We start from the raw sequence: 14442 nt of genomic DNA, 5'->3' as shown, positions 1-14442 counted from the left end.
GACAGTGTGGTCAGTAGTGTGAGGGGTATATATGATATATGTAGGGGAGCACAATGTGGTCAGTAGTGTGAGGGGTATATACGATATATGTACTGGAGCACAGTGTGGTCAGTAGTGTGAGGGGTATATATGATATATGTAGGGGAGCACAGTGTGGTCAGTAGTGTGAGGGGTATATATGATATATGTAGGGAGCACAATGTGGTCAGTAGTGTGAGGGGTATATATGATATATGTAGGGAGCACAGTGTGGTCAGTAGTGTGAGGGGTATATATGATATATGTAGGGGAGGACAGTGTGGTCAGTAGTGTGAGGGGTATATATGATATATGTAGGGGAGGACAGTGTGGTCAGTAGTGTGAGGGGTATATATGATATATGTAGGGGAGCACAGTGTGGTCAGTATTGTGAGGGGTATATATGATATATGTAGGGGAGCACAGTGTGGTCAGTAGTGTGAGGGGTATATATGATATATGTAGGGAGCACAGTGTGGTCAGTAGTGGGAGGGGTATATATGATATATGTAGGGGAGCACAGTGTGGTCAGTAGTGTGAGGGGTATATATGATATATGTAGGGGAGGACAGTGTGGTCAGTAGTGTGAGGGGTATATATGATATATGTAGGGGAGGACAGTGTGGTCAGTAGTGTGAGGGGTATATATGATATATGTAGGGGAGGACAGTGTGGTCAGTAGTGTGAGGGGTATATATGATATATGTAGGGGAGCACAGTGTGGTCAGTAGTGTGAGGGGTATATATGATATATGTAGGGGAGCACAGTGTGGTCAGTAGTGTGAGGGGTATATATGATATATGTAGGGGAGGACAGTGTGGTCAGTAGTGTGAGGGGTATATATGATATATGTGAGGAGCACAGTGTGGTCAGTAGTGTGAGGGGTATATATTATATATGTAGGGAGCACAGTGTGGTCAGTAGTGTGAGGGGTATTGTAAGTGACTGGTACTTTTAGGAGTGCAGTGTGGAGATGTTATGCACAGAGCTGAATTGTATGCTATATTGCAGTGGTGGCGAACCTATGGTACGGAGCCAGAGGTGGCAATGCCCTCTCTATGGGCACCTGTGCCATTACCCCAGCGCAGAGTTTGCCAGACAGGACTTAAGGCCTCTTGCAGTCCCAGGCAGCCCAGGACCTTAGAAGGAAGCTACAATCATAATTCAAACTTCTTCTCCTTCTTTCTACTGTGTTGGTGTCCCCAGGTGCCTATACAATTTAAACCTGTAACAGAGCAGAGGGTAATAAGTTACTGCTTAAATTGTTGCATTGGAACTTTGCAAAGAATACCAGGGTTTTGGTTGTAGTTTGGGCACTTGGGGTCTAGGTTTGCCATCACTGCTATATTGTATTCATACTAAATTCTAGTTATTCACATCATGATAGTATACTGTATAATGTACACTCACCGGCCACTTTATTAGGTACACCATGCTAGTAACGGGTTGGACCCCCTTTTGCCTTCAGAACTGCCTCAATTCTTCGTGGCATAGATTCAACAAGGTGCTGGAAGCTCCTCAGAGATTTTGGTCCATATTGACATGATGGCATCACACAGTTGCCGCAGATTTGTCGGCTGCACATCCATGATGCGAATCTCCCGTTCCACCACATCCCACAGATGCTCTATTGGATTGAGATCTGGTGACTGGAGGCCATTTGAGTCCAGTGACCTCATTGTCATGTTCAAGAAACCAGTCTGAGATGATTCCAGCTTTATGACATGGCGCATTATCCTGCTGAAAGTAGCCATCAGATGTTACAGGGTACATTGTGCTCATAAAGGGATGGACATGGTCAGCAACAATACTCAGGTAGGCTGTGGCGTTGTACCAAGGGGCCCAAAGAGTGCCAAGAAAATATTCCCCACACCATGACACCACCACCACCAGCCTGAACCGCTGATACAAGGCAGGATGGATCCATGCTTTCATGTTGTTGACGCCAAATTCTGACCCTACCATCCGAATGTCGCAGCAGAAATCAAGACTCATCAGACCAGGCAACGTTTTTCCAATCTTCTACTGTCCAATTTCCATGAGCTTGTGCAAATTGTAGCCTCAGTTTCCTGTTCTTAGCTGAAAGGAGTGGCACCCGCTGTGGTCTTCTGCTGCTGTAGCCCATCTGCCTCAAAGTTGGACGTACTGTGCGTTCAGAGATGCTCTTCTGCCTACCTTGGTTGTAACGGGTGGTGATTTGAGTCCCTGTTGCCTTTCTATCAGCTCGAACCAGTCTGCCCATTCTCCTCTGACCTCTGGCATCAACAAGGCATTTCCGCCCACAGAACTGCCGCTCAATGGATGTTTTTTCTTTTTCGGACCATTCTCTGTAAACCCTAGAGATGGTTGTGCGTGAAAATCCCAGTAGATCAGCAGTTTCTGAAATACTCAGACCAGCCCTTCTGGCACCAACAACCATGCCACGTGCAAAGGCATCAAATCACCTTTCTTCCCCATACTGATGCTCGGTTTGAACTGCAGGAGATTGTCTTGACCATGTCTACATGCCTAAATGCACTGAGTTGCCGCCATGTGATTGGCTGATTAGAAATTAAGTGTTAACGAGCAGTTGAACAGGCGTACCTAATAAAGTGGCCGGTGAGTGTATGTATTGATGTCCATATGATTGTATTTACTTGCCTTTCACTTTCCACAGTGTCTGAAGAAGGTCTATACAGACCCAAATGTCACAAAATCTGTGGATTGCCTTTACTTTGCTTGTTTTCTGAATAATAAAAAAAAAAAAAACAGTGTATCCGTATACTGTATTTGGGCGCCTCTTATTCTATGTGGAGTGATGTGCACCTTTACTACTGTGCTGCATGGAGCTGAAGACATTACACTGGGGGTCATTTACTAAGGGCCCCAATCGCTTTTTTTTCTTGGGTTTCCCGAATGTTTCCTAATTGTGCCGAATTGCCCCGGGTTTTTGGCGCACGCGATCGGATTGTGGCGCTTCGGCGCCGGCATGCATGCTACGGAAATGGGGGGGCGTGGCCGTCGGAAAACCCGACGGATTCAGAAAAACCCCGGTATTTAAAAAAAAAAAAGTGTCGCTTGACACGTGCTTACCTGCACCAAGAAATAGAAGGTGGACTCCGGTGAACTCCAGTAGACCTCGACGCAGCAGCGACACCTAGTGGATATCGGCGCACGGACCTTAGTGAATCCCAACAGAACCCGAATCTGGACCAGGTAAGTAACTCTGCCCCACTGTCTCCACCATATGCAATGGCTGATAACATAGAACAACATCCTGCATCCTAGTACTAGTGTTACATTCAGGCTATATAGGTACTTACTGTAACTCTGACCACTTACTATTATTTCTTGATAAATAAACACCAATGTAGATTTCTCCATTCAGTTATAGAGAGGCTTTCACAATCCTTCTGCTTGCCCTCAGAAATCAGGATTCTTTAGTGATAAACAAACAGTATATATATTATATTTCATCTGCTTTTCTGGATTTTGGTGACAAACGAGACTGGAGAATGTGGCTGCATCAAGAATGAATTTATTCTTTGTAGTACAATTTTTCTATAAAAATATAATGTATAAATATCAATAAATGTGGCTAAAACTTTGGCCCAGGTCTTTCATAACACTGTAAAATTTCCTTCTGTTACCCCTGCAGTGCAATAACAACAACACAGGCACTTTCCCATCCAAAACCATAACCAATATGACGACATCTGGGGTGTGAGGGCTACAGGATTTCAGATTCTGTGTCCCTATTAAACCATAGAGATGTCATACATAGAGAACCCTGATTCTGGACGTCACTTATTTGGTCAAAGTCTTCAGCTTCCCCCAATACAAAGCACTAGGTTATTAATCAGGCCTGGCGCTGAGGTCTGAGGTGATGGCAGTGATATACACAAGTACCAGACAGACACGTTCGGCTTCCCCGCGACATAACACTTTACGTAATTGTACGAAGACCAAGTTCAGTTTCCAATGCAGTCGCCTCTCCTCCCTGTACAATACTGAGGTCTCGGCTCCCGTCCTTGGACTACGGTGTCCCATCGGTCTCACTTTCTGATGTGGTGAACTCCACTTCTCTGTGGGACGGGTTTTTTTTCCTCAAGGCTCCTTTTCTGAAAGATAGAAAGTACAGACGTGTTACAGTAATAAGTTGTAGGCTAGAATCGCTTAGAGCGTGTACATGGGACTGGTTCAGGGGCGACACATTACCTGCGGCCATGTTCAGTGCCGTTATATAATTTTGATGTTTTACTTTTGAAGGTCGGTGCTCCATTCATTACAATCTGTGCCTGGGCAGAGAGGAAATGTATTATAAGACTGCAACATCTCCCGAGAACACTAGGAGATTATTGTGTAACAGAAGGATATATCAGTGTCAAGTGTTACATAAGTCATGCATAAGTCTATCCCAACCTGGCGATCCACCTAGGTGGTTGGTATGGGTTCCCCAAGATAAACCAAGTTAGAGGCGGAGGAGGCTTGGTGTCAGGCCTGTTTGGACAACCAAAGCTCAATAATATCATTTGTTACGCAAGAGAACCACAAGACTAAAAAAGTAGAACAATGGAACTTCCAGAATCATTGTTAGAGATGAACGGACCCGAAGTTTGGGTTCGGATTCAGGCATGACCCGGACATATTAATAATAGTCAGTGGCCTTGTACTATATGTAACTCCATGGGGGACATTTATCATACTCCAATGTTCTTGCGTTGGTGTATGACATGTGCTGCCCCTATGGACCTGGAGGCTAATTGCAGCTCACATACCCCGCCTGCCCACTCCACCAAAAGCTGCTACCACTTCATGCCCCTCCAAGCCTACCTGGCATGACAATGGCATGGAAAGGGAAATGAACGCAATTTGTACACCAGTTTCCTGAGTCCATGACCTTAACGTACATGTAAAGGATCTATCTTTATACAGCTGTGTGTATGTATAGAAAAAGCCTATTATTACCGTACATAAAATGTCCTTTAAAATTCGTAAAAATCTAATCTATAGGTTGTAAATAGAAATATGTATATACATTCTTGTACATGGAATTCCAAAACCAGTCACTGCAGCTGCCATCAACATGCAAGTTCTTCACACATACCTCATATATACTGAATGGGGAAAATTTACCGGGGCTTCTACGCCAGAGAACTGGGGTAGAAGCCCTGAAATAATTGCAATTGCTAGTGAACCGTCAGCAATGGCGATTATTTTCCCCTTCACGCCATCTCCACGCCAAGGGGGCATGGAGGGCAGAAATCTTATAACCTTTGATAGATCTGATTGATAGGCACAGAACTAAATTCCAAGAAACTTTTCTTAGCTAAAGAATGGATGATTTCCATGCTTGTTCCGTACCTGTTGCCCTTCAACAGAAGATTCCACATTTCTATGGTCTGACAGCCCGAGGTGTCTTGTGTGACTTCTTGCATTACCTTGCTTCGCCATTGTTAAATATAAAATAATTTTTGGGTTGTTCTTTATATATTCTTCACAAACACCTCACTTGGGTGACACCAAAAGAACTCGGAATAATTCATGTGAAATGTTTCATTTATTGATGTCATCAATGTTGCAGTAAATACAGAATACCTCCAGTGGGTATCAGTCATGTGTTCAGGCTTTCATCTTCCATCCATCCATCCTTGTGTTTCTTATACATGTGTCCTCATGAGTTCCTCCCATTACTTTGTGGCTGTCAGTCAGACTGACGGATTGTGTTGAGTCTCTATGGTTTTCTTTAAATTTAGCCTTTGGCGCTCATACAATAGCCCATCCTTTTGTACCAATACGGATGTGTGGCAGCATCTTGTGCATTGCCTATAGTTTACTCTTCATGGTATCATATAGATGAATATTGTAGATCATAACATTTCACAAATATTGGTGACATCATTCTAAATTCCCATATTGTTTAGTGTTATTAGACAAGAAAAGGCAATTAATAGTGAACCATTGTTCTAGATTATCAATTATCCATGAGCCATGGCTCTAGATTTTCTAGTTACAGTCCATTTCCTAGTTACATCGATACATTGCTTTAGATTCCTGTGATCTGAGTCCTGTATTTTTCATGTCATCTATTGTATGATCCCAAAATGTCTAACATTGAGACCAATACTGTAAATGGAAGCTTACATCTTTTTCTGTCTGCAGCGATTCATGAGGGTCTTCCCTGTTCCGAGTTTCTCCTGGTGGTTCCTCTGTGTATACATAAAGAAGGTCAGATTTCCAGGAAATGACACATCATACATAAAATTCATATATAATATGTAGGAGGGTCCATGGCGATTATGGGGCAATCAGGGGCGTAACTTGAGGGGGTGCAGGGGGTGCGGCCGCAACGGGGCCCATGAGGCCTAGAGGGCCCATATAGTGTATCTTTCCTATATGAGAAGACTAGTACTATAAATAATATATTATAATTGGGGGGCCTGGTAAGCATTTTGCCCTGGGGCCCGGCAGCTTCAAGTTATGCCACTGGGGGCAATGATCACAGTCGCAGTTCAAAATTTTAGGTCAGTTCCAAAGAAGAATTCCCCCTATGGTATAGATCTGTGATCTCCAACCTGTCCATTTACCAGGGCATGCTAGGGGTTGTAATTTAGCAACACCTGGAGAGCAGTAGGGTGGAAACTGCTGGTTTTTAGTCAACTCTTCTATAAAATCACTGGCTTTTGTGTGACTTTGTGTTTTGTAGCTATACTGTCTGAGTTCAGAGGGTTATTAAAGGGTATCTACCACCAGGATGAAAGACTGTATGCAAATGAGCCTGAGGGGCTCCAGGCTACATTAACACCTATGGAACCTGGAGCCCCTAAGGTTCACTTGCATACAGTCCTTCATCCTGGTGGTAGATGCCCTATTGCAAATTTTTAGGTACTGCGCCCATACTATCAGGCTGCCTTTAGAGGACCATCAATATATAACGGACATCCCCTTTAAATTACACAACCACCTAATAAACTAGACGCAAGTAAAAAAAAAATAAATAACATTTATACATATTACATATATTATACATTTATCATACAGGGTCACTACTTACTATGATCACTGGTCGGCGACGGCTGTTCATCCGGATAATTCTGCACATTGATCTTAAAAAGAGAAAAGGAACTGAATTATTTCCTATCCTTGTCTTATTGAATTAAAGCTTTATTATAGGGGTTTCACACTAAGACAACATTATCCACATGTCCTGTAAGGGTTTTTTTGTTTTAGGAACCATGTCTCTTAACCCTTTCAAGGGTCATTGGTACCTGAACGTCCAGGACAATTTTTGCAGTTCTGCTCTTCAGAACCGCTGTAATATCATAAATATTTACTAGCTTTACTGTTTTTATTTTCTTGACATGTGTCACTAACTAGATAGGACACTTTTATTAATGACTTTTATAATTAAACCTATACCATAAACCTTTACCAAAATATGTAAAAAATATGTACAGCGTCAATCAGTCGCCCTTCTCAAGGTTCAGTGACAGATGCTGAGGGTGCATGTACTTCTACTGTCAGCTCTGTCTCCCAGCAGCTCCCTTTATATTCTGCCTTCAGCTGACACTTCAAACGCCTATATATTCTCAACCGTGGCAAAGGAGAATCTCCCTTTTAATATTGCACCAGGATTGTGTTTCTAGGTGCCACAGAATCAGAGATATCCATTACACAAAGGAGTCGGAGCTGTGAGTAAAAATCAAATATAAATAAAGGAAGTATTATTATAATTAAGGATTTCTAGGTCCAGAAGATATGGCTACTGGCAAGACGTCTATAGACAGGAGGGATATTCTGCCAGAGGAGGTCTTTAAAGTCATGTCCTGACATTGCTAGGGGGTTTTGCTGGTTTTACTTACTTCCTGGGAGCTGCGCGAGGAAATGTCGTCTGCATCAGAGGACTGAGGAGACATAGAGAGACATGTTACTTCTTGTGCTCAGCCATAAATAACCCACAGGAATGTCTGAGCCTTCATCACATGATACATCCAGGTGTTTCCAGCCCTGCCTGGGGGATGAGGGAGCTGTAGACCTTGTAGTCTGCCATAAAATACATGTTACTACATAGGACTCTATGTGCCGCTTATGAGCTGTACTTTACCTTGGCCCCTCAGCTGAATATTAAAGTTTTGATTTTCTCCAAAATACTGCAGTTTTACCCATCAAATAATATGGCGGTAAATCACCAAGACTGTGTAAAATAAAACCTATCCAGCAACCAATCACGGAGCAGCTTTTATGCTCCAGAAGCACAATAAGAAATTAAAGCTGCACAGCGATTGGTTGCTGTGGGCAACATAGACATGTTTACATTTGGATGGTTTTATAAGTCGCCCTTCTGTATATTAGTCCTATCTGCTCCAGGGAAAGAAGGGAGACATACATTACAGCATTGACCAGGGGTGTCACCCAGCTTTCTGTAGACATGAACAGCAAATTAGACGATATATACATCAATATGGCATTGCCTGTATCACTGCATAGGTAGATGGCTCCGCTATTCAGGAGCCTGGAAAAGATAGAGGTCACAACCTTTCCAGCATCACCCAGCTTTCCTATACAGTAGAATATGTGACTGTATGAGAAAAACCCTTTTTATATCTAAATTAACCCTGATAATTGGTTTGGTCAAAAGTAGAAGGCCAAGCTGTATCCACTACTCACTGCCAAAGCTGCATCAAAATTTGGTGAACTGAATTGCATTTGCAATGAAATCCCCCCATATTGGTTGCTCAGATGAGCTGCAGTGGTTTAAAAGAAGGAAGGTAGCAGCTTAGCACCATGGGAGGTCCATGGGACATTTATGGTACATATGCAGAACGGGTGTAGGTACCACATCCTGTGTCTGGAGAACAAGGTGGCTTGGTCCTCCCTAGGGTGGTAGGGTGGGTGCTCACACATGCTCCACTTCCTCTCTTCACTTCTATAAGAGTTCAGAGTTTAGTCACGCAGAGATCTCCCATAGACGTGAATTGGAGGAGCTACACATGTGCGGACCCCCTCCACCTATTAGGACAGCCCATCTAATGATACCTTTATAATCTCCTGTATCAGTAATCATTATACGACCACTTGGAGCACTCCAATCCATTATAAAATAATCTGCAATACTACATATGAAAAAAAAGTCATTTATTTCCGGCTTAATAAAAAAAATAGAGAACAATTCTGAGCAGAAAACAAAACAAAGATGTTATGGGCCTAAAGCCTAATAATTACGGTGATGTACAGTACATGTAGGAAATGTAAATTGTGGTATATGATACATTGTTTATTAGCTTTTTGTAAAATGAAAATCTGGAAGCTGTCGGTAAGCAGGCAAGGTGATGCTGATGCTATTATGGGTGATGCCACACATGGCGTTTTGAACACGTTTTTGGGCCGTTTTTGAGCAGTCCGTTAAAAACCGCATGCGTTAAAAACCGCATCTGGTTTTTAAAAACGCATCCATTTTTTGAAAGTGCATGCGTTTTTGTCCGTTTTTAATTGCGCAAATTCGGAAAAAGCGGCCAAAAACGGATACGTTTTTTAACGGACTGCTCAAAAACGGCCAAAAACCGTGTTCAAAACGCCATGTGTGGCATCACCCTATGGGTTACATAATCTACCTTATCAGTAAGGGTGATGCCACAAGTGGCGTTTTGAACGCTTTTTTGGCCCGTTCTTAAGCAGTCCGCCAAAAAACGCATGTGTTTTGAAAACACATCCGTTTTTGACAGGTTTGACTAATTATCTTAATTCAAACTGGTCAAAAATGCATGCAACAAAAACATACGCGTTTTTTAACGGACTGCTTAAAAACGTGCCAAAAACGTGGCCAAAAACGCCACGTGTGCCATCACCCAAATGGGTTTCCATGTATTAATAAGCTGCAGCTGGTTTTTCATATGTATACCAAGTATACACGGTGAGGGTGCGGTCACACAGTCCGTTTCTAAACGCATGTGTTTTCTGTCCGTTTAAAAACGGGCCAAGAATGGACCGAGAACGCACCGTCTGACCGCACCCCTAGGGCACATTCACACAATGAGTTGCCTTGCGTTTTTTGATGCATTTTAGCAAATGCAATGGAAACACAATGTTACTTCAACATGTGATCAAGGTTGAAGCCTTTGGAATGCGTCAAAAAAGCATCAAAAAACGTGATGCATTGTGTGAATGGGTCCTTAGCCTGCTTGTTGATGGTTTCCAGATAGCAGGAGGTGTAATAATAAATTGAAAAAAACACAGTAGTCATTGATCATCCTCCATTGCATATGAAAAATTTCCAGAGCTGCATTGGATGGCCCGTATGACTCAACTTTTATGTCTGAAACATCTGATGTGTGAATTACGCTGTTCTGCAGCAGCTGACGTGTGCATAGAGTTCATCTGTATTGTGTGTATTTTGTTTTTGTATATCACTTGCACTGCAGCTGCTGAAGAACCTCTTTTTAGAAGACACCATAAATTTCTTGTTAAAGGGATCTATGACTTTAAGTGCAACCTATTTAGAGCAAGGTTTATCTTTGTGTTCTGACATCAGTAAGTGTATATACACATGAATGGGGGATTATGGAATTACTGCTAAATCTTGTGTGTAAACATATCATAGGTAGACAGACATGAGCAAACCCCAAGTGTAGGTCGCTCATCTCTAATTATAAGGGATTTAATTGAAGCTTTTTAAAACCTATGAACACTATTTGCCTCTTTTTCTTAGCTCTTTTGTAGCAGCATCTAATAACCAGCAGGTATCAATGTGTTACTTCTCCAGTCTGTGGATCTTAGGCGAGTGAAAAATAAAAATTAGCAGCGTCTTCACATCTTTGGCAATAAAATCCACCCAGCATACAACAAGGACTGAAATGATGGACCCTGAATGCTAAGGATATTACTGAGGGTTTAGGTAATCTGTACCAGCGCTGGTGAATCCATCCTTTTTAGCTTAGTCTCCAGAGCTAACCGTTTTCCCTCGCTCCGGAACAGCTGGATTTGAAGGTCGTCGCACTTTACCCCCAGTTCTCGAATCTGCTTCCTGTACATGTCTTTCTCTGTAAGAGACTTGGCATACTGCTTGTAGAACTGCTCCCTCGTAGTAATGGCCTGAGGAAGGAAGAGTTCAGCAGAAGATTAGGCACTTCTTATGATCGAATCTGAAGAGTAATAACATTGACTAAGGATTACAGGGGTCACAAAGTATTAGAAAAACCTCCAGACAAACCTCCAGATGTGGTGAAGCAGCGACTGATACCTATAGTGGTATACAGTAGGTATGGTCCCGTGCCTTAGAGCATCTTCCAATCTCTCCAATGACTTTTGAATAAATTATTTGGTTGCCTTTTAAATTGCCAGTACAAGAAAAAGTGTCCGCATTCTCCACCAGCTGTAATGAAGAGCCACCATTCTCCACCAGCTGTAATGAAGAGCCACCATCCTCCACCAGCTGTAATGAAGAGCCACCATTCTACACCAGCTGTAATGAAGAGCCACCATCCTCCACCAGCTGTAATGAAGAGCCACCATCCTCCACCAGCTGTAATGAAGAGCCACCATTCTCCACCAGCTGTAATGAAGAGCCACCATCCTCCACCAGCTGTAATGAAGAGCCACCATTCTACACCAGCTGTAATGAAGAGCCACCATCCTCCACCAGCTGTAATGAAGAGCCACCATCCTCCACCAGCTGTAATGAAGAGCCACCATCCTCCACCAGCTGTAATGAAGAGCCACCATCCTCCACCAGCTGTAATGAAGAGCCACCATTCTCCACCAGCTGTAATGAAGAGCCACCATCCTCCACCAGCTGTAATGAAGAGCCACCATCCTCCACCAGCTGTAATGAAGAGCCACCATCCTCCACCAGCTGTAATGAAGAGCCACCATCCTCCACCAGCTGTAATGAAGAGCCACCATCCTCCACCAGCTGTAATGAAGAGCCACCATCCTCCACCAGCTGTAATGGAGAGCCACCATCCTCCACCAGCTGTAATGAAGAGCCACCATCCTCCACCAGCTGTAATGAAGAGCCACCATCCTCCACCAGCTGTAATGAAGAGCCACCATTCTCCACCAGCTGTAATGAAGAGCCACCATCCTCCACCAGCTGTAATGAAGAGCCACCATTCTCCACCAGCTGTAATGAAGAGCCACCATTCCCCACCAGCTGTAATGAAGAGCCACCATCCTCCACCAGCTGTAATGAAGAGCCACCATTCTCCACCAGCTGTAATGAAGAGCCACCATTCCCCACCAGCTGTAATGAAGAGCCACCATCCTCCACCAGCTGTAATGAAGAGCCACCATTCTACACCAGCTGTAATGAAGAGCCACCAGCTGTAATGAAGAGCCACCATCCTCCACCAGCTGTAATGAAGAGCCACCATCCTCCACCAGCTGTGATGAAGACCCACCATTCTCCACCAGCTGTAATGAAGAGCCACCATTCTGCACCAGCTGTAATGAAGAGCCACCATCCTCCACCAGCTGTAATGAAGAGCCACCATCCTCCACCAGCTGTAATGAAGAGCCACCCTTCTCCACCAGCTGTAATGAAGAGCCACCATTCCCCACCAGCTGTAATGAAGAGCCACCATCCTCCACCAGCTGTAATGAAGAGCCACCATTCTACACCAGCTGTAATGAAGAGCCACCAGCTGTAATGAAGAGCCACCATCCTCCACCAGCTGTAATGAAGAGCCACCATCCTCCACCAGCTGTGATGAAGACCCACCATTCTCCACCAGCTGTAATGAAGAGCCACCATTCTGCACCAGCTGTAATGAAGAGCCACCATCCTCCACCAGCTGTAATGAAGAGCCACCATTCTACACCAGCTGTAATGAAGAGCCACCAGCTGTAATGAAGAGCCACCATCCTCCACCAGCTGTAATGAAGAGCCACCATCCTCCACCAGCTGTAATGAAGAGCCACCATCCTCCACCAGCTGTAATGAAGAGCCACCATCCTCCACCAGCTGTAATGAAGAGCCACCATCCTCCACCAGCTGTAATGAAGAGCCACCATCCTCCACCAGCTGTAATGAAGAGCCACCATTCTCCACCAGCTGTAATGAAGAGCCACCATCCTCCACCAGCTGTAATGAAGAGCCACCATCCTCCACCAGCTGTAATGAAGAGCCACCATCCTCCACCAGCTGTAATGAAGAGCCACCATTCTACACCAGCTGTAATGAAGAGCTACCATCCTCCACCAGCTGTAATGAAGAGCCACCATCCTCCACCAGCTGTAATGAAGAGCCACCATTCTCCACCAGCTGTAATGAAGAGCCACCATTCTCCACCAGCTGTAATGAAGAGCCACCATCCTCCACCAGCTGTAATGAAGAGCCACCATCCTCCACAAGCTGTAATGAAGAGCCACCATCCTCCACCAGCTGTAATGAAGAGCCACCATTCTCCACCAGCTGTAATGAAGAGCCACCATTCTCCACCAGCTGTAATGAAGAGCCACCATCCTCCACCAGCTGTAATGAAGAGCCACCAGCTGTAATGAAGAGCCACCATCCTCCACCAGCTGTAATGAAGAGCCACCAGCTGTAATGAAGAGCCACCATCCTCCACCAGCTGTAATGAAGAGCCACCATCCTCCACCAGCTGTAATGAAGAGCCACCATCCTCCACCAGCTGTAATGAAGAGCCACCATCCTCCACCAGCTGTAATGAAGAGCCACCATCCTCCACCAGCTGTAATGAAGAGCCACCATTCTCCACCAGCTGTAATGAAGAGCCACCATCCTCCACCAGCTGTAATGAAGAGCCACCATCCTCCACCAGCTGCCATATGAACAAATTGCTGATGGGTCTTCATTAATAGAAGACAACATCTAGTTGTACATCTACATATGCAATACGTACAATGTACAAGACAACATTAGCATCCGCCATCCATCCAGTCCGCTACAGTGTGAAGGGGACCCCATTGCTTACCACGTTGCGCTCATAGCACACCTCCTCCAGCTGCTGTAGTATGGCTTCAATGCGTTCTTTGTACATTGTGGAGTCTTTCTTCAGCGTGGTGCACTGCAGATCTAGAACTTCCTTCTCTTCCAAGTACTGAGGACACAATAGAAATTACTGTCAAACAAATGTATATGGTTTGTGCAAATATTCAATGCGCATGTTAATTGTGACCTGAAATCTACAGAGAATGCATGCCCATTAGCCAAAAAGTCATATAATGACCAGATCCCAAAAAGTCATTGAAGATATTAGATAGAGGTAAAGGGAAACATCTGCTAGCATTACAGTATGGCGTCTAGAGATCAGCCACCTTATCTCGGAGGTCCTCCGCTTGCTTCAGGCTCATCTTCAGGGTGTAAAAGTTATTGACCAACTCCTGATGCTGCTCCAGGGCCTCCCGGCGATCTTTCTCCAGATCTTTGATGTATAATTTCGTCTTCTCCCCCGTCATGTCTTTTGGCAAATTCTAAAATAGGTGCA

The 14442-nt window shown here is 44.2% G+C and overlaps 1 protein-coding gene across 5 annotated transcripts in view; it reads right to left on the bottom strand.

Moving 5' to 3' along the window:
• Window positions 1–3528: 3528 nt before the first annotated feature.
• Window positions 3529–14442, bottom strand: part of CARD9 (caspase recruitment domain family member 9) — a 50559-nt gene continuing 39645 nt past the window's right edge. For 4 of the 5 annotated variants that reach the window (XM_072124445.1, XM_072124442.1, XM_072124443.1 and 1 more), the window contains exons 7-14: window positions 14273–14428; window positions 13930–14055; window positions 10901–11086; window positions 7861–7902; window positions 7053–7104; window positions 6143–6207; window positions 4217–4296; window positions 3529–4119 (exon numbers count right to left, since the gene is read on the bottom strand). In XM_072124445.1, coding sequence (XP_071980546.1) covers window positions 4035–4119; window positions 4217–4296; window positions 6143–6207; window positions 7053–7104; window positions 7861–7902; window positions 10901–11086; window positions 13930–14055; window positions 14273–14428 — 792 coding nt within the window. In that variant the 3' untranslated portion in view covers window positions 3529–4034. Of the gene's footprint in view, window positions 4120–4216; window positions 4297–6142; window positions 6208–7052; window positions 7105–7860; window positions 7903–10900; window positions 11087–13929; window positions 14056–14272; window positions 14429–14442 lie in introns of those variants that run through there. The other variant, XM_072124446.1, reaches the window with a different exon arrangement.

The sequence above is a fragment of the Engystomops pustulosus genome, chromosome 9 (assembly GCF_040894005.1).
Source record: "Engystomops pustulosus chromosome 9, aEngPut4.maternal, whole genome shotgun sequence".
In the NCBI taxonomy this organism is placed as follows: Eukaryota; Metazoa; Chordata; class Amphibia; order Anura; family Leptodactylidae; genus Engystomops; species Engystomops pustulosus.
This window is presented reverse-complemented; position numbering and strand designations above follow the sequence as displayed.